The following is a 24,019-nucleotide window of genomic DNA, read 5'->3' as shown; positions in this document are numbered from 1 at the left end:
AAAAAATTGTACTGCAAAGGTATTTATATAGTATTTATAGATGTCCATATTAATGTATTTTCAAAATGAGAACATTTGACAGAAATTACTTTATTGCAAGTTTCTATGGAATTACCTAATCCGAAGTATAAGCATGTTTCATTAATAAAAAACCTAAACTGATTGTATAGCTAATTTCATTACAATAGTGAAAGATGAAGAAGACAGAACTTTCAATAATATTGAGTTTACACATTGTGTGAAATTTATTGTTTATGATATACTTTCTAGTTTTTACTCAACAAATAAAAAACTTACTTATTTAGAATAAATATTCAATTGTCAAAATGGTATTTTAGTATTTCTGTCTGCCTCTAATAAAAAATTAATTATTTATTATATATTATTTATGACCATATCATTTTGCACATTAATATTAAATGTATATAATTATGTACATAAATCTATGCACATAAATTCTTTAATATATTATAATTTTATAAATAGCAGAATATTTGAGATCATTTATTATAACTATAGTTTAAGAATTTTATATATATATATATATAATTCCTAGTATAATGTTTATATATAATATTATACATTTATTTATTTGATATATGTATAATCTCAAATAATTACATATAAACGTTTAGTGATCCAAAATAATTATATATTATGTCATAACTTATACTGTAATAGATACTGTTTTGGAGTATGGCTGATATCGAATATCTCTGCTGATATGAAATTTAGTTTCATATTAATTTTATTCAAAACTAAAAATATAAAATATATAAGCACAAAATAGATTAAAAATAAATAATTATTTAATAAATATTTATAATCTCTATATCTATGATTTAAATTAAGCATAGGAATGAAGAAAAAATATAAATTATTTATAAATAATATTTATTATAAAATTAGATGTACAGAAAGGGGGACAGTCAAATTTTTTATACACATATAGAAAAAATCTCTTGTACAATTTAGAATAAATATATGATTAATGTTTTTTTGTAGTTTTGAGTAATTTTTCATATTTACTTTTACTAGAATACCATAATGCAAATGGAATAGCTAATGAAGGTAATGTCATAACAGCAAATGCAGCCCAGTCAATCTAAAATAGTATATAAATATTTTACTTTTTATTACAATCACTATAATTTATATAATATGCAATAGTTACTTACCACATGCGAAGAAAATTGTTTATCGTAATCTCTAAATGATACAATTATTGCTTCACCAGGTTCACTACTTGCAGCAAATTGTAAACTACCAGCATCTTCTTTATGTCTATATAAAACTTCTGCAGATGTAAAATTAAAATATCCAAATTTACGTGGTCTTACAACAACTATATGACTGACATTTGTGTAAGGAGGAACACGATCTATTCTTGCATTTAATTCTCCACTAACATGAGTAAAATGATCAGGATGGAAAGAATTATCTGTGATTTCAACTTCTAATGCAGCCGCATTACCAACATTATAAACTGTATACTATAAATAATAAATTTTTTGTAATTACAATACAGACATTAACCATATTTATTTTGATACTTACTTTGATTACGATGTCCATATTTTCTACAAGATATTTATTAAGTAATTGTTTAGATACTAATAATCTTGCAGCTTCTTCTTCTTCTTCTGCATATGTCACAAGAAGAAAAGCAGCAAATGCTGCAAATATGATATGCCACTTCATGCTAAAATATTAAAATTTATAAATTTTGTATGTGTATGTCTTATGTATTTTTAATTCATACTTCAACAACATAGGTAAAATTCACATATTAAGTTACATAAATATGTAATTTTAATAATAACGATAATCATTGATTTTTATAAAATTAATTATAATTATTAAATTATTAATTATAATTTATAAAAACTCGAAATTTATATATACATCATTCAAAAAAAGTCGTTAATTTATCATTAAAAAGAGTAAAATAATATTTCAAATAAAAACCACAAATTTTTCCATTATATTTATAGAAGTCTCATAACTATAACGAACACTTTTATAAGTTTTATACATACGATAAGAATTGTTACCTTTTTGTACAACGATACTCGTGTCACCCAAAACGAAACAATTATTCCATTCGAGCTGGAAAATACATTTGAGAGAAGTGCCAACAGTACATACTTTGATGCCACGTTTCGTCAAACGAAAACACAGTCTTGCTAGCAATTAACTTCCGGTACCGGCTATTTAATAAAATGGCGGTGGAAACAAATTGTTACTTTGAAGCACATCATAAAATAACAAGGTATTGTTCTTAATTGATCAATGATAATTTTATATAATATTTATATCTATGGATTTATAATAATATTATGTATATTTTAAATAATGACAATAGAAAAGTGTCAATTAAATCAAGAATTAGAAAGAGAATTGAGGAAGGTTAGGATTCTACGTATATATATCTTATGAATATATTTTAATTATTTTTGATGTCTTATCTTGTAATATTTTAATAATAAATATGAATTTGCATATGCAGATCTAAATATTGTAAATGATTGACTAAACTACTAACATTTTGTATGCATAAAAAACAGCATATGATTTTACTTCTATTTTGAATAGTCAAATATTTTAATATTTTTTATATATTTTATTTTATTTTGTTAAAATTAAATCAATATCGTCTAGAAGAAAAAAAAAACAAAATTATCATAGAGATTATCTTAAATAGTAAATGAAGTCCTATAGATGTCGTTAGAATTCGTATAAGAAAGTGCTGTACATTGTTGAAAGGATTTGTGCATAAAATGTTAATTAATATGTGAAATTATAATAAAAATGTCAAATCATGGCTAGTGAACATGACAATTACTAAATATTGATATTGATATGAAACATATTTTATTTTCGAACAAGTTTTACGGTATGTTGATCATTTTATATTTTTTCGTTTTGTAGGTTATGTCCATTTTATGCTTATATAGTTTTACTTCACTTTTTACGAAATCTTATGCTTATTGTTGACTTTATTATATAATTATAATAATTTCCTTAAAAATTTATTTGTACGTTTTCATATTCATACATGCATATGGTAAAATGTTCGAATTTTTTTATTAAAATATTCGAGCAGTTTGACATAAAGTAGGACACTAATGTTGTATCTTTTAATTATTAAATTTCTCGTTTATATTAATACGAAATACTTTAATAACAATAATTAATATATATGTACAAATGATAATAGATATAATTAAATTAGAACAGTCTTATGTAGCCAATTTAATTTAAAATTAAAATTGATATTCTATCCATATACATATTATCTTATGAAAATTAATAGCATTACCATATTTATATGTTTCAATACCAACAATTTTGTCAGTGCAATTTAATTTTTGCAAATTAATTAAATTTTTGCGAATTGACTTTGATACACGCAATTGTAAATATTGAAATTGAGCTGCTTAATTCTTTTAGAATTGTTGTCTAGCCATACGGAATTTTTAGATAGATTCTATAAATACGACAAATAAGTATGCTACACACGTTTCTTAAGAGAAATCGCGTAAATACTTCGCGATAAAGTCATGAATGCTCTGTGTCTTGTGTGGACTTCAAATTATATTAAATACATATAGAAGAATTATAATTTAAGTATGATCTTCAATTTTTTAAGTGGATGATAAATTGTTTTAGTCAACATTGAATACCATGATAGTTATTTGGATCATTTCTACGATTATAGGAAGGAATTCTACATAAAGGAAGATTGATTCTTTAATTTTTTAATCATTGCAAATCCAAAATTTTGAAATTCATTGACTTGAATTTTTGAAATTAATCATTAAGTATATAATGTATTTTTGAATTTATAGACTATATAATAGATAAATGATGGCGATTTGGAAAAAGTCGGTGAACTAGGTTTTCATTCGAATGAAAGAATTTAATAGAAAATTAAATATTGTTTTATTTTGTAAAAAAATGATTGATCATCTGTTGTGATAGGTATTAATCAATAATCGTAATACGATTTGGATAAGATAACGGGGTTCGATTCTGATGAGAATGGTGTCTTCTGAAACAGAATTGGTCACTGCTGTTGTATTTAAAATAGTTCCTGGAAGAATGGTTTGTGTTTAAAACCTTTTATGGAATGTGTTATTTGCGTCTCATACAAATGGACAATGTACGATATTTCTAACCATCTTTCACGTCAATATTTCGAATATATATAAATGAATTTTCATAATTTAGGATTGACATTGAAATCCTAATATGGATCCATTAAATGTTTTATTTATACTTTTTGCATTTGGAAATTTGCGTGGGTGATTCCTGGATACTTTTCATATTCGTTTTTCGCGGATATTGTATATCTGCCGCTTTTAAATAAGTAATGATATAATATTTATTATAGCAGCGCTGGTTGAAAATTTGCTATGTATGTATGTATGCATTTTACATCTATCTTACGAAATAAAAAAATCTTACAAATGAAGCATAATTATATTTCTGCTTTTTATATTTGCAAAAAGTTTTGTATAGAATTGAACTTTCGTGAAACATCAAAATCGTGCTTTCACTCTAAGTATGTGGTGCGCAGAGTTGAATATCTTTAAATTCACAAGTCTTTTGAAATCAACCGTAGGATCATTTTAAACGTCATATCAAATACAGCTAAATATTGATCTATTACTATTGCATTAATTCGTATTGAATCACATGTTTGTGTTTTTAAAAAAGTAACTCGATCACTAATCCATTTATTAATGTAGGAATAACTGAGGGACACGTGCATTACTATACACATACATTTCGTTTTAGAAAAATGCTCGCATGAAAGTGATAGTAAGAATAGAAATGAAATAAGTACGAAAATTAAACGTTCTGTTTCGAAAATTGATTTTTTGATTGATTTTTTTCTAATAGTACGAAAATATCTGATTTCAAACTAGGCGCGGGTACTGATTCTGCATTACCGAGGATAAAGACACGTGCACGTGAAAGAGAAAAAGAAGGGATACGAAAATTGCCGAACGTGGTCGAAACTCATTCTGTAGGGTCGATCAGACTGGTCGAGTATACGCGCAGCTTTATTAGTTGGTGAGTCCCGCGCTGTCAAGATTGTTCTTCGTCACAATTTTAGTTTGAAGTATTCGGTAGTCTAGTTTTAAATGTGATTTTGAAACTCGTGACGAATTCGATCGAGAACTTTTTTGGTTCAAAAAGTAGAAAACGCTTCCGAAAACGAATTGTTCGGTATTTTAATTAGCAAATATTTTTTAATCGCATGTTTATGAAAGTCCTGCTTATTGCATATTATATTTTCGAATATTTTATTTGATGTTGAAAATAAAATAGAGAAAAACTGACATACTTAAATACTGTATATATGCGATACAGAACCACGTGCGCAATACATCAAGAGTACTTTAATAAGGTACGCCTGTTCATATTTTTTGCTATTGTTGATAAAACAATATCTATCAATAATATGTATTTTGTTAGAATTGCCTCTCTGACCAGTTAAACAGTTTTTTATCGAAACGTTACAACACCACATCGTAGCCTTTTATTTTTCTTTTACTTTTTGTAATTGTTTTAATTAAGCTGTTAATTAAACTCTGTTTTAACTGTTTTAACTTGCTATTTAATTTATTCATTTATTTTATTTCTACATTATTTTAGAATTATAATCAATCTTGTGATATGTCATAAATATATAATTCATTCTACTTTCATATTTTTTTGCAGTTATAATCAATCTTATAACATATAAATATTTAATGTATAATAAAATGTATGAAGTATCTGTCTATAAAGTTCTATTAGTAATTAGATTTCAATTAGTTCTGTAACTTTATAACACAGTATAATTTCTTTTCAGCTATCAAATTAATTGATACGTTTCATTAAAGCGATCATTTCATAAATTTGATAATTAATTAATACATTTCAATAATAGAGTACTTATTGACATTATTATTATCTATCACTATTTATTAACGTCTGCTATCATCATTTTACATTATACATGATAGCCTGTATTTAGTAACTCGGGAATTTTCATATTAAAAATTCAGCTCGAATTTACTTCGAAAAAAAATTCTCTATTTTGTACAAGATTCGCGGAGAAAACGAATTTAACACAGCAAATAGATAGATTTAGTGGCAGGATGAATTGTCGAGATATATAGAACAATACATTTAAGAAAATTAATGTCTTCAACAAATTGAAATATAAATATTAGCGTCGACTATAAAACTGATAAGCTTGTTAAATAAAAATTGGTAAGAGTTAAACTCGAAACGTTTTTTTACGAATGAAAGAAATATTTTTATATTTTATAAAATCAATCTGCAAAACACAAAATTATATGTAACTACAATCAGAAATATTTTCATGTTCGTTATATTCGATTACACTTTCTATTCATTTTAGACTAAAGTATAAATAATAATGCTTTCCATGGCTTTCACGTTTTCTTTATTTTCACCTTTTTTTTTTTACACATAATCGTCTGAGAAAACGCAACTAAATATTTGCAACTAATTGTTCTCGTAAATTCAGTAGATGGTAAAGTTCATCCATTTTTATTTTCACTTTTTCACTTTAAGTAGAATAAATCATTAAATTAGTTAATGATTCAATAATTTGGGAAAAGTAAGAAGTGTACTTGCATCGCAAATGTATGTACGATAATGCTTAATTTTGTCTATCTTGAGAGATCGAACTTCGACTTAATGTATTAAGAAGCATTTTAAAAAGTGCGAAATTTTCGCTAATTTATATCTAGATACTGTATAAAGCTAAGTTAATTAGCAGAACAACATAGAAATAACAAGGTAAACAACTAAATACGTATACAGAATGGATCATTAATCTAAATAACTCTGTTGTGTTTAGAAACATAGATAAACTTTATTCAATATTAAAGGGGCCATAATATGACAATAACGAAGTTTTGTGCAGATAGAGAGGTTTCGGAGATTTCATGATCATTTCCACTTTTTTAATCATAATAATGTATTTTTTTATTCACTAATCGATGCATTTCGATATTCTCTATAAAATCCTATTGTCCTATGTATGTTGGAAAACTTGTAATTTAAGAAATATTTTAATTTTATAAAATCTATAATAGAATAAAAGAAATATATATATATATATATGTGTGTGTGTGTGTGTGTGTGTGTGTGTATGTACAAGAGTATGAAAACAAGAATACTACTCCTGTCTCTTTTTGTCTCTCATACAATAAACTAAAGTAGTTTCTCGAAGTGCATAGGTTAATTCTTTTTTATAAAGATTGTCGAGTTGCATCGATCAATGAAGCAAAGAATATTCCACTTTAAAAAAGTGAACATTCTTAGACCCCTTGAAATAATCTTAGACCCTCCTATAAAAAGTTATTACTCGTCGTCATATTATCGCCTTCTTATTTAATACTGAATAATTTTTATTAAACTTTGTGCATGCCTAAAAACAACGAAGTTATTTAAGTGATCCCATTTAAGTGGTCTAACCTATTTAAACAATAATATATATGTACATATATTACTGTTAAAAATATTGGACATTTGCTCAAAATGTAACCCATTAACAAAATTATGAATAAAGGCGTCTACAATGATTTTATTCTTTATGCTTTTTACAGTTATATATATAAAATTTCATGACAATAAAATTTTCTTTTTAAAGTTAATATGTAATTGTACAAAATTGTCATACATAGTTGCCAAGAATATTAAACTTAAATATTAAATTTTTATTTAAAAAATTCTTCAAATTTATCTCGTGAACTATCTTCATACTGAATTTCTAAACTGTGAGTTGGATGAAGAAACTTTGTTTCAGTTGCAAAAATTATTAACTTTATTTCCGTAATGATATCCAAAATTTATTAGTACGTAAAAGGATTTTTTGTAATTTGCTTATTTCATTTATTTTTACATAATTTACATACTATTACTATTTTACCAAAATATTCAGATATCTACGTATATTACTGTGTATGTATATTCAGCCTAATTATTTTTAATTTCTTCCAAGAGGTTTCCACATATATTATCTTAATAATTATCTTAATAATTAAGATAGTAATGACAGAATGTAAAACATTGTCAATATTTAATCGATTTGATAAACTTGGTCATACTCTTTATTTTTTTTTGAAATTCATATTCAATGATTATAAATATGTTAAAAAATGGAAAATCAGGAGATATTTCATGTTTTTCTGAGAGAACATTTTTGAGAAACATTTTTGAATTTTCTCAGAAAAATTTTACGTGAATTTATGACAATATAATTTCAAAATCACGGAGTAAATACTTTCGACGATGATTCCATTAAAAATATGAGATCAGTGGTTTATGTACACTGTACAGAAATTAGGCATCATGGTTTTTCATTTTTTATGATTATAACTTTTTCAATAATTTCCCATTTGATTAGGGTGATTTTAGCTAGAACTGTGTAACTTTCTTCCATCTTGCATGTGCGTGCAGATTTTCATGGTTGTATGCAAATCTTCGAATGTCTCTTCTGTAGAAATGTCTATATATAATTTTACGAGAGTGACTTTGAGTATTTCGAATGTTTTTGTGGTGATTTACATTTTCTTTTAAAAAATTTCCATATTGTTATCTTAGTTTTTGTATGTTTGACTAATATTCATCTTATCTCCTGATGTTATGATAATTGATGCAAATATTAATTATTAATGTGTACTTAATGCCTCAATTATTTTTCTATTTAAATAGGTAATAAATTGTAGAAATACATGTGAAACGATAATTTGTGTAACATATAGAGTACTCGAATGTAGAATGTAATAAAAATGTTCTCATACGGTCTTGGAAAGTTGCCGATCTTGACACCATTTTAACTTTTTTAGTTTATGTCTGTAATTGAATTATTCTTTTTTTTTTCTTATTCGATATTTACATCGTGTGCATAGTTGGATTTATATATAGTTAGATCGACGAAGGTACAATTCCCATTCCTTCTGAGCGTTTTCATTTTTGATTTCAACTAAACATTGTAGTGCTATAGACAGCCCATCTATTTATACTTCTAGCCTTAAAATCATTACCTATCGGTATCTTTGTTACCTTCACCTTTGCTTCGTGTTGCTCAACTTTTCTCTCAGCAACGAGCTTTCGAACATCCGTCGAGTCAAACCGGTACAAACGGAATTTCGGTTTCGTGAGAAGAAATCGAATCTTATTCCACACACGTGTTGTATCGTGTTGTGTAATTGAAAATATTATGACTATATAAAGTATTATTAACACACTTCATTAATAGAGTATTAGTATCACTCTATCACACTTCACCCGTTTTTCGTGAACTTATTCTTTACCTGCATCTTTTCGTATTCGTGAGATGCCTTTTTTTTTTTGCCTTTTTCTACTTTGAAGTTAAGACGCCAAGTTTTTTCTGTCGATTTTACCGAGTATTTTTTGTAACAGTAATTACACGACATTTTCAGCGAACAGACACTTTTTTTAAATTTGCTAACACATGTAATATTCATTTTGTTTTTATGCATCGGTCGTGGTTCGATTTTACAAAAAAGAGAAATATGACAAGAATATTTCAAAGTCGATTTAACATAAAGAACTCGTTGAACGAATTTCAAATGTTTAAAATAAAATACATTTTAATACTTTGTGTTTCAGGTTGTAAGTAGTTATTAAAAACGAAGAACATGCTGGCGCATCTGTTCGAAATTCACGGCCGATTTTGTGCTGGACATCCCCTGGAAGTAATTGTGACGACCTTCACACTTACAGCATGCATTCTGAACATGGAGACCGGAAGCGGACATCCTCGAGATGGAACCCTTCCTTTAGCTTTGCATTGTCGACCCGGTAGATGTAATTCGGACGTAAGTAGATCTTGAATAATATCTGATTTAACTTTCGATTCTGAGACGAACAGTGTCTTTCATCTAGTGATGAAAATAAGTCTCGAGATAGTCTTACAATATGTGTAATATATGATTATTTATCAGGATCTAAATGCAGCTGATATTATAGTCATGACTATAATACGATGTCTAGCTATATTGTTCACTTATCATCAGTTTCGTAATCTACAAAAATTGGGTTCAAAATATATATTAGGTAAGCGAATATGTAAGTTTGATCGAAATTGAAATGCCTGTTTAGAGAATAATGTACAATTTAAAGAGCAATGTATTGTCCGATTATTCATATAACCGGATCTTTTCACGGTACGCGTGAAAGCTTTTAGTGTCAGAGAAAGTTTCATGGAAAGCGATAACGTTTCATTCTGTACGACACGCGATGACAATTAATTATTGAATTTACATAACATCTAGTACGCAATTTAGCTTCAAATAATAAATAATAATACATAAACATTAATGAGTAGTAATGAAATAAAACGACAGTATTAAAATATTTAAATGTTTTGCTAGGTATTGCCGGTCTATTTACAGTATTTTCCAGTGTTGTTTTCACGTCCAGCGTAGTGAATTTCGGGCGCAGTGACATTTCCGATTTAAAGTAAGTTCTTATATAGAAGAAATTGCGAAGTGCTTTCATATTCAATTCCTTTATTAAAGTTATTGTTTTTCAGAGATGCATTATTCTTCTTCTTGCTTATTATCGACCTTTCAAAAGCCGCTATATTAGCACAATTGGCTTTAAGCTCCAGAAACCAAGAGGAAGTGCGAGCAAATATTGCTCGCGGCATGTCGCTCTTAGGACCAACTATTACGTTAGACACATTAGTAGAAACTCTACTTATTAGCATAGGATCTTTATCTGGCGTTAGAAGATTAGAGATCTTATGCAGCTTTGCTTGTTTAGGTGTTATTGTGAATTATATCGTTTTCATGACATTTTATCCTGCGTGTTTATCGCTTATTCTCGAGGTAATTCCTAGACTTCTGTGCCAATTATTAAAACAAATGTATAAATTTGTTTGTTATATACATCGAATTGTATTGTCATTTTTTAGCTTTCTCGTGAAACTAATGCCATGAAACCATTAAGTGCTGACAAGATTTTTATAATGCACCCATTAAACGAAGAGGATCAAAAGCCAAATCCGGTAGTAGAACGCGTTAAATTGATTATGATCGCTGGCCTATTTGTGGTACACGCTAACAGGTATTACATTTTTGTTTTATTTTCCATTTTCCGCAATATATACGAGCTCCGTTTTCGTTTGAAATGAACTTTACATTTTATACATCAGATAACGCGTTACAATAGGAAGAAAACTGACAAAAAGTTATCACAAATCTGCCCCATACGATGTGTATTTTTTTTTTTACCCGAGTGTATTTCTTGTTTGGCAGTTTCCTTATTCCTAACTTCCACAGGTCAGGTTCAACTTATTACACAGTAGCATAAATATACATTTAATTCATATTCAATGAATTGTGCAGAAAGAGATAGAATCTCGACGAGGTTTGGGTTCCTTTATCCCTTCGTATGCTAAGTTAGGAAATGGTGTATGACACTTCTGTGTCGAGTTATAAATGATGATAATTATTAATATCTTTATACCAAATTCAAATTACACAAAAATAGCATCACATTAATCTCTGTAAATTATTATATGAAAAGATATAATAAAATTAGATGAATCATAAACTTAAGGAGTTACATCGATATAGACGCTGACATAAAATATTTATTTATTTTAGTCGGTGGCCTTTCAAGAGTGACGAAAGCGAACCCACAGTAGAAGGTGATGTATCTTCCGCGAATTCACATATGATAGTGAATTCTTACAACAAGACAGAAAACCCATCTGAGGTCAAAGAGTATTTAATGAATTGGTTGTCAGTTAGTGCAGATAATATTGTGATATTGATTCTTCTTCTTGCACTCGCGATTAAATTCATTTTCTTCGAAGACAAAGGGGATATCGCTAAACAATTACGATCTAAAGTTGAGGACGATACGGAAGAGAAAATTGAAAATGAATATGTGAAAGAAAAAGAAAATGAAAGTGAAGATATGAATATGCTTACCACCAAGATATCGTTTGGAAACTTTATTGGAATGCAAACTATCTCTCTTCCATCTAAGGTACGTGATTGGATCGGTGACAAAGAAGTACAAACAGACGAGAAACAATGTAATGTAGATAAGCCGAACAATAAAAGTCAGCCTTCACGATTGAAAGTTCCTAGATCTCTAAAAGAATGTCTCGAAGTGTACAAATCTGAAGTAAGTAAAATTGTTATAAGTATATATAATTCAATTTATATTTAATTTTTAAATATATTATTAAATTCATAGCTTGGAGCAAACGGATTGACGGATGAGGAAGTAATCCATTTAGTAAAAAATAAGCATATACCTGCTTATCAGTTAGAGAAAGCAGTTGGTGATATGGAACGGGGTGTTACAATCAGACGTCTTATAATTGGAGAGGCTGGAAAATTCCTTGATAATCTTTCCGATTTGCCGTACAAAAATTACGATTATAGTAAAGTATTAGGATCCTGCTGTGAAAATGTTATAGGATATGTGCCAGTACCACTTGGAATTGCTGGTCCATTATTAATTGATGGTGAATTATATCATGTACCAATGGCAACGACAGAAGGATGTTTAGTTGCATCTACAAATCGTGGTAGTAGAGCATTGTTAAAATGTGGTGTAACAAGCCGCGTAGTTGCTGATGGAATGACTAGAGGACCAGTTGTGAGATTTCCAAATATCGTTAGAGCAACTGAAGCCATGGCATGGATGCAAGATTCTGAAAATTTCAAAAAAATGAAGGAGAGTTTTGATTTAACTAGCAGATTTGCAAGATTGACGAAGATTCATGTACGTATTGCTGGCAGGCATTTATTTATTCGTTTTGTGGCCACAACTGGTGATGCTATGGGTATGAATATGTTGTCCAAAGGTACCGAAAAATCATTGAATACAGTGAAGGAACATTTTCCTGATATGGATATATTATCCTTGAGCGGTAATTTTTGTACGGATAAAAAACCAGCAGCGGTGAATTGGATTCTTGGTAGAGGTAAAAGTGTTGTTTGTGAAGCAGTGGTCCCTGCAGATGTTGTTACTAATGTGTTGAAAACATCAGTTCACGCTTTAGTTGATGTGAATATAAGTAAAAATATGATTGGATCTGCTGTAGCTGGCAGCGTAGGTGGTTTTAACGCACACGCCGCAAATATTGTAACAGCAATTTTTATTGCTACGGGTCAAGATCCTGCACAGAATGTTGGAAGTAGTAATTGTATGACTTTAATGGAACCATGGGGAACAGATGGATCAGATCTATATGTGTCTTGTACAATGCCTAGTATAGAAATTGGTACTGTTGGAGGTGGAACTGGTCTTCCCGCACAAGGGGCATGCTTAGCTATGTTAGGTGTTCAAGGTGCACATGCTGAAGAACCTGGTGAAAATGCCAGCAGATTAGCTAGAGTAATATGCGCCACAGTACTTGCCGGTGAATTATCATTAATGGCTGCACTTACGGCTGGTCATTTGGTGAAAAGTCACCTTAGGCACAACAGGTATGTTTATGAAAAAAGTAAAAATTATAAAAAACTTAAGAGAATAATAAAATTATAAAAAACTTAAGAGAATAATATAAAATTTATAATACGATTTTATTTTAGATCATCTACCACTGTAACAAATGCGATAAATATTCCCGAAAATACTACAGGAGATAACTTGTCCGTGCCAAATATATTACAACCTGTACAAAATGTTTGTAAAGAGTTCATAGAGAAATCTTAACATTAATGGTATATAAACTTCATTCTGACCTATTAGTAGAATATTTTTATGCACTGTATGACTGCTTGAACATAATATTTCGAATAAATATTTTTTTTGTGTACATAAAAAAGTATATATCAAAAACTAAATAAACTTCAACAATTTAAACGAAGGTGTAATAATAATAATTTTGAATCAAATGAAAAAATTAATCGAATATGTTAAAAGTTTGTCTTATGTTGCAAGCAGAATATAGTATTTTAAATGTGATGGAATATGTACTTAATGTACAATAAAATATGCAGTTAACTATGATTGTATAAAATTAACATGGTGCAAAGTTTATTTTTTTGCATAAACAGTCATATTTTTACATAGTGCAATATTAATATTTAGCGTTGTAACGATTTAGTTAGATTGGTATAACAGTAACTGAAAATGTTAAGACTGTACATTATGTAGTATATTGAGAGTACAATCAAATTGTTTTCCAGAATTGAACAATACATACATGCGTATATATATATATATATATATATATATATATATATATATATATATATATATATATATATCATCACAACATTATAATGCAAATAAAAATTTTTAATTATATTTCTTGTTTTTAACAATTTAAATAACACAAAAATTAAGAATTCGTTGTAATATGTAAAATTTTATTAGTACAAAAAATAAATTTCAATCGAGAATTAAATAATAGAGTAAAAAATATAATAAATAAATAAGAGATGTCATTTTTTTATCCTTTTTTAATATGTGTACGCATTTTATGAGTTATAAGTAATTTCTCAATATAAGAAAATTATACAAACAATCTAATAAATATCATAATATTCATTATTATTATAAAATTTACATTTTTTCATATGTTTCTGCATATCCACAAGAAATGCAAATGTGTGTATATGTATCATCATGTTCATTATATGTATCTTCTCCAAATTCGTGTGTATGAGATGCTTTTGATGTTTTATCATACAACGAACTTCTGACTTGCATTCTTAATTGTTTAATCTATACAATAAAAAGATAGTAATTTGTTAAGATAAAAATATCTAATTAATATTATTTTGTATATGTTTGAAACATATTTATTACCTTCTTATTAAATTTTTTTATTTTAGTCTCTTCCTTTTTAATATCACGCAATTCTTTTTCCTTTAATAATTTTTCTTCAGAACCCCATACTTCTAAAGCTCTCTGTTCTACTTGTAGGTGCAAGTACAGTTTCATTTCGCCCCAATTTGCATTATGGGGATTCTTCTTAGTGATACATTTTAATGGAGGTTCTCTTTTATCTAAATCACAGTCCTTTAATAAATACTCTTGTTTTGCTTCAGTTTTTGTAATCAAAGAATGTTTGCCCTTGGGATCTCTAATACCAAATAACTGATTACAATATTTTGTCAGTTACAATAACTAACTATAATATAATAAAGCTTTATATTAAAATAATTGTTAGTTCAAATAATGCTTATATACCTGCAGTTATCACATACAGACATATTAAATGTCTGTAATAAGTATGAATCTTTAAATTCCTTTTTACATTCATCACAATGAGGAAAATCTATAAGTATTGGAGCAGGATCTGATGTTATTTTTAACTAAAAAAAAAAAAAAAGAAAAATATTAGTTCCAAAGTTGAATATATTTTTACATAGTGCATTATGTAACATTAATATTTAATGTTACAGTTATTTTAATAATTTAAAATACTGTACCATTTCTTCTTCTAATTCATCACTTTCTTCTATAAGAAAACCTCCTCCACTATCTATGACACGTTGTCCTTGAACTTTGAAGGATACACTCTTTGCTGAATCTCCATCTTCACTTTAAAAAAATTAAATAATTTTTATTTCTTAAAGTATTAATGCTTTAAATATTAGTGTATGATGACATACTTTCTTATGTAAGGATGAGAAACTATTTTAGACTTTTTTAAAAGTAATGCTTTTTGACGATTTCGTTCTGCACGCTCTTGAAAATGTTGAGAATTCTCTATTAATACTTCATCTTTAGATGGACTATTTGCTCCTAATATAGTAGACATTTTTATAACACTGTTTTTAAAGTACAAAATATTTCTCCAATTAAGTAAACTTTATCCTAAAAATAAAAAAACATACGTATATAAAAAGCTGATAGTTAATATATTATTAATATTTATATCATATTTTTAATAACAATAAGCGCACAACTTGCACATAATTTGTGTAGGTTAAATACATATAGACTTCACTAATAAAGAAATTAACTAATAGAACTAAAACTTATCACTTTTTTATTATATCAATTTCTATATAATTTTTTTTCACTTTATGACATAATTACAAGTACAAATAGCTTTATAATAAATATAACAAAACACATATAAAATGTCAAAATATGAATATCTCGTAATAAAAAATGTAAATAATAATAGATTATTAGAAAAACATAGGAACTGATTATTAAATTTTCATAAAATATTATATTAAATTTTCAAATCTGTGTAAGTACACATTCATTATACTGGTACACGATACGTATAATTCACCTGTATAACTTCAATTCTTCAGTTCATCTTCAACCAATCACCGATCAGTACTGTCAGTCCGCCATTTAATCGTTTTAAAAGCAAATCGGTTCTGTGTTCCGTGAACTTTAATTCTATGAGTTTAATTATAATATAACATGTTTAAAGAAACGAATTAATCACAAAAAATTCATAAAAACGTTGGCTTTCGGTTAAACGTAAATTCATTATATGTTACAAATTATTATTATGAATATAAATGTTTTTATCTTAGTTGAACTTCGAATTGAGCAAGTATAATTGCGCGCGCATTACAGTTAAAATCTTATTTTGAAAAATGCTACAGTTTTCGAATTTTTTGTAATACATCATACAACTACAAGAATTTTTTTGTATTACATTATACAAGTTATTAATAGTTTCTCAAGATTTTAATTTGCAAAGAAGAGTGACTATACAAGGTAGGAATAAGAAATAAATTGTCAATATTTTTTCTTGTACATTTATATTTGAATATACATCATTTATTTATATTTACAAATAACATATTGTAACAAATATTCATCATATGTACATATTAATTTTAAAATATTAGATATATATGAAAATTTAAAAGCTTTGCGATTGCTTTGGTTTCCTTAAAAAATTTTTTCACATTTCACAAATAAAATAGTATTTTGAAATTTTTAATGAAATTTTTAATTGCATTTTGTCGCGTTTTATATTTTTATTTTACATATATTAAATTTTATAAGAAAGAATAAATATTCATTTTCTCATAAGAAGTTCGTAACAAGTACTAAACGTAGATAAAGATGGCGGTATATCTTCCATTACTCTAATTATGCATAAAGCATGTGCAATATCTTTCCTTTTCTTTAATTCTTGTATAAGAATTTCTGCATTTTCCTTTACATCTGTTAAAGATCGATTTACCAGCACATGTTCAATAATTCGACTAAATATTTCGTGATTCGAGTCGAAGGATGCCGTCAAATTTTTCGAAAATAACATTTCTAGTATGGGTGCCGATACTGTCAATTCCTGAGACATAAAATAACATTAGTACAAATGCGTAGAATAAAAGCTAAAAATTAAACTTGTTAAAGTACGTGTTCGTGCATACTTTATATTTTTCTTTGAGAATGTTGATTGCTTCTTCATGAAATTCTGGATCATCTATATTCAATCTAATATAAATTGCGTGCTCAAGTGGAATTTCTTCTGCGTTTAAGAATTCTTTGAGTACCTAATGTAAATAATTGAAACAATTAGTTAAACTTGATAAATTCTTCATAGTTTAATAATTAATATTATAAAATTTACATTCATTGAAGACAGTGCTTTTATTAACTCTTTATATTCTCCAAAAATTTGTTTGCTATTTTTATTTTTATCTTTTTCAGTGATATAAGCATTAGCTATTTTCAGCATTCTTAAAATTGGATGGTTGTTAATTTTTGTATATTCAGGATCTTTAAATTTTGGCCATTGCAGTAACAATGCTTTTACTTCATGAAAATGATCAACACTCCGTATTTTATTAAATATTTTTTCAAAAGCTTCAAAGCGATCCTTTTCGGTCGTACATTCTCCTATATCTTTTAGTAAAGAAGTATTATTCTCTATATACAGTTCCTGATTTAAAATATGTTTTTTGTTTCCTACATGTTCTATTATATCTTCATCCGAGAAGTTGCCCCAATTATCTGTCCATTCTACATCATTTTTGTCATCAAGTTCAGATAAACTCTTTTTAATATTAGTTTCCTCAATGTGTGACGAATTTTCTTTTATTTCTTTCTTTTCTGGTTTTTCAATAGATATACTTGAACTTTGAATTTGTGCAATATTAAATTCATCTGACTCTTTATTATCTTCAGTCGCACTATCATTTTTTGCTTCTTGATTTGATTCAAGAAATTCTGTCTTATTTATTCCGTAGTTTTTAAATAAACATGTTTGCCAATATTTAAATGGTTTATAAATATCAAATCGTTTGCATTTATGTGCTATATTCATCGTTTTCAACATTAAGCTCAATGGATCAAATAGATACAAATTTGTAAAATAATAATCTTTATATAAGCTCTTATGTAATTCCAAACAATAATAATACATTGAAGTTTGAATGTACAACATTGTTTGTGGCAATTCTATTAAAACATTGTGTACTTCTTTTATATACTTTTTTTGTACACTAAATAAATATGCCATGCCCAGTAACCAATCCTGCTGTATAGTGTACTTTGCACATTCTAAAAACACTGAAATAGAAAAAGAGATTATATAATATAAAATATTTACTTATGTATGTTTTTATTCAAGTGAATATGTAATACTTACAGTGATTAATATCACTCACTTCTAAACCATAACAAGAAGATTCGTTCAACATAGTTATCCTTAAAAGAGCCCGACAGCATTGGAGCTGTGTATTTTGTAAATCTGGCATAGAATAATTTACATATTTTGTGTCAAATTCACTGAGCTTACAATTTTTATGTAAATTTTCATAAAAACATGGGAAACTTTGTACATCATCAACTTCTATGGGATTTTCATATCCTGTGTCGTTATTCCGATTATTTAAAAAATTAAATTTTAATCTAGATTTCCAAAAATTTGTGTCACTTATGTTTTTTATTAAACCAAATGTCGAATCTTTCATAATGTTTGCAGAAGTTTTTACTATCTCAGTTGAAGCTTCTAAAACTTTTGGAACAAATTCTTTAGTTTCTATCTGCGGCTGTAAATTGATAATAATTTAGTATAGTTCTACATTCTGTAATAAATGTGGCATTTCTAAATGTATTTCTTACAGTAGTTAATGCATCTATAAATTCCTCTTCACTATCGGCGTCATTAAAATCATCAGAGAATGAGTCATGAGGTATCCATAACTCTAAATTTTTATGTAATGTTTGTATTTCTATTAAATGTATCTGATCTAATGCTTTGCTCAATATATCGCTAGGTCCATTGTTTATTGCAAACCATAAACATTTTTGTCTAGTTTTTAAATCTTCATAATCCTCACAAAACCCTAATTCTAAAGCAACGGTCCAGGCAGGAATGTAGTTATTTTTCATCAATTGCTGACAAGTTTCAGCACAGACAGTAAAATCTTTTACCTGTTTTATATTATATTATAGATCAATTATCTGAAATTATATATTAAATAATAATTTTAAAATAACTCTACCTCAAGTGCTTTTTTTGCAATTAATTCCAAAATCTTTCCTTCTAACATTTTGCTGCTATTCCTTTCTATTCGTAAATAATATGCTAAGGTTAATAATCTTTGACGGCTCTTATAAGCATCTTCTCTTTTATTTAAACAATCCTTTATTAATTGTAATCTGTCTTGCATTAATCGCACTTGAAGTGGTAATATATCAATATCGAATTCATTCAAAATTTGGAGCGAGTTAATGAGATCATACTCTTCTTTTATCTGTACATTATGATCTACAATTAGATGGAGGCAAGCTCTGAAATTTATTATTTATAAAAGTTAAAGGTGAAAAACTAGTGATGGAATTAAAAATACTCACCTAGCTAATTCCATATTAGAGTCAGTTAAAGATTTGGAACTATTGAAATACTCCTTACTAGCATCTAAAATTAAGTTCACTGTTTTTTCGTAAGACACTTTCAATAAAGATTGTTCATTTTCCTTAGTCTCAATTAGAGCAGCACAATTTTGTATATTAGATTTAACTCCCGATACTAAGCGCGCTGATACGCAAATTTCAAAACAAATTTCTATGTCAACAGATGTAAAAATTAGACCATGAATTTCTAACATTTCATTCAATAATTCTGCCCACTGTTTCTCATCTGGAGGTGATATTCTTAAATTAAACAAAAAATATTTTATAATATAAAACATTTTTGAAGAGAAGATATTGAAAAATAAAAAATAGTTACCGTTTGTTTAAACTTCTTGCCATTTGAATCAGTAGTTGCTTTGCAGCATCAGGATTACTCTTATTTTTTCGCAATGCATTCAATGTAGTTTTAACACCATATTTATTTAAGATTTTTGTACATTCAAGTTCTTTATCAAGCTCCTCTAACAAAGTGTTTACGGCACCTGATCTTATATTACGATCTTTAGTGATGGACTCTACAATGCATGTTGCTTTTTCATACATATTAGGATCATCGCAAGCGTATATACAGTCCAACGCTAAAGTCGCAATATTCTCTATCATTTGTAAAATCTCATTATCGTGAGAGTGTTTTAAATATTGAAAAAGTTTAACTGATAACTTCAGGTCTTCTTTACTAATACATATTAAGTAATCACTAAATAAATGTTTCTGTAATTCTCCACCCAGATACTGATGTCTCCTTTTTATAAACGGCAAAAGAAAATTTTTTATATCCTCAATGAAATTTTTTTCATTAGTCATACTCATTAACAATTTAATTTTTTCCAAATTAGATAACTTTTGTAATTGATCTAAAGACAGATCTTCTATATAAACTTTGTAAATGAGATCATCTAAAGTTTCCAAATCTAATAATAAATTGTCTAATCCATTAATATTATGTAATTTGGCAATTTTTATTAACTGCAAAGCATTATCGATCATACAACTATTTCTTTCGATTTGGTAAGCTCGCGACTCGTACCATTTTTGTAACAATTCCGATGTAAGTAATGTATTTCTGTACATAGTTAGAGATGGATCATATTCGTAAAGTAATTGTGACTTGTTATCAATTTCTAAATTAATTATTTCATTGAATTCAGTTTTCTCAGCCCAATCTTTTTGTCGTAACTCACATTGATCAAGCAGAAATAATTGTCCATCAGTGTCACATTCTGGCAGAAGTTTTTTATATTTCAATGGATTTAAAGTTTCTGGAAAGAAGCTAATAATTGCTAACCAATGAGGTAGCAAACGTTCACTGTGATAAGTGAACATAATTTCAACTCCCCGACAATCTCCATCTTTTGCAAATTTAATTGCATTTTCAACAGCTGAAAGCTGTCGAAATTCTTCGTAAAAGTTTTTATCGTACTTTAACGATGAATCTAAAATAATTTCGTACGTGAGCAACTTGTCTAAATGGTCTAGAAGTTTTCTTCTGTATTTAATTAAATCCTTTTGAGCGTCAGATAAATTTTTAATGTCAATCGTTTCAAGCATTTGATTTATTTTTTGCACTTGTCTTAAGCTTATGCTTGCTTCATCCATTTCGTCCCACTCTTCATCAGTATTGTCTATTACAAATTTTCCATTATCACAAGTTCCAATTGCTATTAAAGTTTCCAAATTAGCACCTTTCAATCCAAAATTTAATAATTCTCTCGCTGCTTCGATGGTATCTGGGACTCGACTAATGCATTCATGTAGGACCCAAGATCTTTTTGTAACTTTACTCAAATGTTCTTGTATGGCGTTCAATGATAATTCAGATTTTCTCCATTGAGTTTGATATACCAAATCAGTATCTAAATTATACATGTTTGCTAAAGACAATGCTTCTTCATACTCCTATATTACAATTTTTTGATTACTTTAGTTTCAAATAAATTAATCTCAAATTTCATTAATACCTCTAAATACTCATACCTCTATATCAATTTTTCTTGAATAAAGTTCTTCAGGCGTGGTACTTTTAAGTCCAACGATTCTATATGTTCTAAACAATACTTTTAACTTCTTTTTTTTAGGTTGAAATCTTTCAATGTCAGTGATAGAGTACAAGGTACTTTGCATTAAATTCGTTGTGTAATTTAATATACTAGTTGGTTCTAATTCATCACTTTCTTCTTCACTTTCCAAAGAGACTTCTTAAAAATAGATTTAACATATCACATGTGCATACAGAAAGTATAGACTAATTAAGAACTCACACAAACCTGATGTTTGATTTTCTGTATTGGAGTCTCTATTTCGTTTTTTACTTGTTATATACGTTTCACAATCTAAACATAAAAAACCTCGGTCTGAACCAAGTTCATATATCTGTGGTTGGCCAGCTAAAAATTCAGGACTTGGGCCTAAAAGATTCTTTAAATCGGTTGTAGAACACACAGAAGTAGATCCAGAACATCTTGCAATTATAATTGCCTTTGAAAATATCAATGAATTAAAAATTACGTACAATTAAACAATAAATTAACAAAATTATATAGTTAAGAAATGAATATTACCTCTTCAGACCACCAACCAATATCTATTGGATGAAATTCAGTAACATTTGGTGGAAATTTTTTTGTTTTTGCATGTGCTAAAGGATTAGGTATATTAAAATCTGGTTGCTCCGATAATTTCCATTTTCTCTGTATCAATAAAGTAGGTAATCTCCATAAAGATATTGAACCATCTGTATGTAAACATGTTAAAAATCTATTATTTGGGGAGATTCTTATTTTGAATATGATAGATTCAGGTTGCAAGTTTAGTGTGGGAATAATGTTCCATATAGAAAATATTGACTTGGTTTTTAATTCATCATCAAAAGTAAACGATAACTTGCAATACGGATATTCATTTAGAGGTCGCCATGATGTTAATCCACTATCTGAAGCTGTTGACTGTAATATAACTTATATATAGTTGAGAACATTATATTTTCTAAGTTAATATATAAAAAATACATTAATTACCATTAATTTCTGAGTTATGGTATTTCCAGCAACATAAAATAAGTGATGTTTTTCATCATAAACAACAGCATTTATTCCATTTTTATAAAAAGTACCAAAAGAAAATTCATAATTTGCTTCATATTCATTAGTTGTAGAAATGTGGTATGATTTAAGTAAACCACTATATGTGATTAACATAAATTCATAAGACCATTTGTCAGATTTCATTCTTGGTTTGAGAAATATCATAGAAGCTATTGCATCACCAGCTTCTAAAATATGTGGATTCTGGGATATGGTTTTTGGACTGATATTAAAAATATTGTTTCCCAAGGCATTGTAAAAAGAAGTATAACCATTACTGGATGCCAATATTAAAAATGTTCCATCTGGACTCCAAGCTAATTTTCGCCATTGTGGAAAAGCATCCTTTGGTACTGAAAAGACAAAACATACATTAGATCTATTTAGAGACTAAACAGATTTAAGAAGTCATATGAATTTACCAGAAGCTTTTCCAACAACTGAAGAATATTCATCTTTTGCTTTTCGAATTTCTATGATATTTTCTTGTAAAATAGCAAGTAAACGTCCATGATCTCCAATTGCAAATTTCCATGGTAGAGTAAGACTTATTTGTTGTGATATACTTTCTGGTAAAGAATACCGGTTATTAAGATATCTAAGTGCATTTTTTATTGTCCCTGTTGTAGGCAATATTATAGAATCATTTTTGCATTTCTAAAATAAATATTATTTTATAAATGCATTTTAGAATTATGAACAGATGTAGACTGTATATTTTATTTCAACAAGATGTTAACCTACTATTAATTCTGGTTCTTGCTCTCGAATAAAATATTCTAACAACTCATAAAGTATTGGTTTATTTGATGATTCGTTTGAATTAACCATTTCGTAATTTGAAACATAACCTACTATGTAACCAACTACGTTGACAAAAACATAGGCTTGGGACTTGAAAGCGAAATCTGTTAGAATTTGACAAGTCACTAGTAAATGTCATATACATTCTCTGTTATCTTGAAATACAGCTAAATAGTTTCGAATAGAAATTGTTTGAATATTTCCAAATATGCTAGTGAGAAATTTTAATTATTAAGGGAATTATTATATTATAG

General features: G+C 27.6%; 4 protein-coding genes across 11 annotated transcripts; 1 reads left to right on the top strand and 3 right to left on the bottom strand.

Annotated features, from left to right (window-relative positions):
• Positions 1–880: 880 nt before the first annotated feature.
• On the bottom strand, positions 881–2,206 carry LOC122538339 (translocon-associated protein subunit beta). Its single transcript, XM_043672321.1, has 4 exons — positions 2,055–2,206; positions 1,558–1,702; positions 1,179–1,493; positions 881–1,105 (listed from the first exon to the last, which is right to left on the bottom strand). Exons 2-4 carry the CDS (start codon positions 1,699–1,701, stop codon positions 989–991), a joined length of 576 nt encoding a protein of 191 aa, XP_043528256.1. The 5' UTR covers position 1,702; positions 2,055–2,206; the 3' UTR covers positions 881–988.
• On the top strand, positions 2,195–14,268 carry LOC122538338 (3-hydroxy-3-methylglutaryl-coenzyme A reductase). 4 transcript variants are annotated; one of them, XM_043672319.1, is made up of 9 exons: positions 2,195–2,272; positions 9,667–9,875; positions 10,002–10,113; positions 10,431–10,518; positions 10,592–10,889; positions 10,976–11,127; positions 11,670–12,198; positions 12,271–13,511; positions 13,617–14,268. In XM_043672319.1, exons 2-9 carry the CDS (start codon positions 9,696–9,698, stop codon positions 13,738–13,740), a joined length of 2,724 nt encoding a protein of 907 aa, XP_043528254.1. In that variant the 5' UTR covers positions 2,195–2,272; positions 9,667–9,695; the 3' UTR covers positions 13,741–14,268. The 4 variants fall into 4 exon arrangements, with proteins under 4 accessions (XP_043528254.1, XP_043528252.1, XP_043528255.1 ...); XM_043672317.1 differs by lacking the exon at positions 2,195–2,272 and adding an exon at positions 2,732–2,896; XM_043672320.1 differs by lacking the exon at positions 2,195–2,272 and adding an exon at positions 4,956–5,082.
• A 195-nt stretch (positions 14,269–14,463) lies between these two features.
• Positions 14,464–16,411, bottom strand: LOC122538349 (DNA repair protein complementing XP-A cells homolog). Of its 4 annotated transcripts, none has more exons than XM_043672336.1 (6): positions 16,286–16,411; positions 15,651–15,855; positions 15,468–15,579; positions 15,226–15,350; positions 14,842–15,118; positions 14,464–14,757 (listed from the first exon to the last, which is right to left on the bottom strand). In XM_043672336.1, exons 2-6 carry the CDS (start codon positions 15,797–15,799, stop codon positions 14,596–14,598), a joined length of 825 nt encoding a protein of 274 aa, XP_043528271.1. In that variant the 5' UTR covers positions 15,800–15,855; positions 16,286–16,411; the 3' UTR covers positions 14,464–14,595. The 4 variants fall into 4 exon arrangements, with proteins under 4 accessions (XP_043528271.1, XP_043528275.1, XP_043528272.1 ...); XM_043672340.1 differs by having other exon boundaries at positions 16,249–16,290; XM_043672337.1 differs by lacking the exon at positions 16,286–16,411 and adding an exon at positions 15,952–16,040.
• A 518-nt stretch (positions 16,412–16,929) lies between these two features.
• Positions 16,930–24,019, bottom strand: LOC122538336 (neuroblastoma-amplified sequence-like). Of its 2 annotated transcripts, none has more exons than XM_043672314.1 (14): positions 23,706–24,019; positions 23,384–23,618; positions 22,896–23,314; positions 22,440–22,823; positions 22,146–22,356; positions 21,856–22,076; positions 20,198–21,777; positions 19,822–20,121; positions 19,470–19,758; positions 19,087–19,398; positions 18,611–19,013; positions 17,591–18,531; positions 17,391–17,513; positions 16,930–17,308 (listed from the first exon to the last, which is right to left on the bottom strand). In XM_043672314.1, exons 1-14 carry the CDS (start codon positions 23,790–23,792, stop codon positions 17,033–17,035), a joined length of 5,781 nt encoding a protein of 1,926 aa, XP_043528249.1. In that variant the 5' UTR covers positions 23,793–24,019; the 3' UTR covers positions 16,930–17,032. The 2 variants fall into 2 exon arrangements, with proteins under 2 accessions (XP_043528249.1, XP_043528250.1); XM_043672315.1 differs by having other exon boundaries at positions 21,856–22,073.

The sequence above is a fragment of the Frieseomelitta varia genome, unplaced genomic scaffold, assembly GCF_011392965.1.
Source record: "Frieseomelitta varia isolate USP_RPSP 00005682 unplaced genomic scaffold, Fvar_1.2 scaffold_985, whole genome shotgun sequence".
NCBI classification, from domain to species: Eukaryota; Metazoa; Arthropoda; class Insecta; order Hymenoptera; family Apidae; genus Frieseomelitta; species Frieseomelitta varia.
The sequence above is the reverse complement of the archived record's forward strand: the minus strand, read 5'-3'. Positions and strand labels throughout refer to the sequence as shown.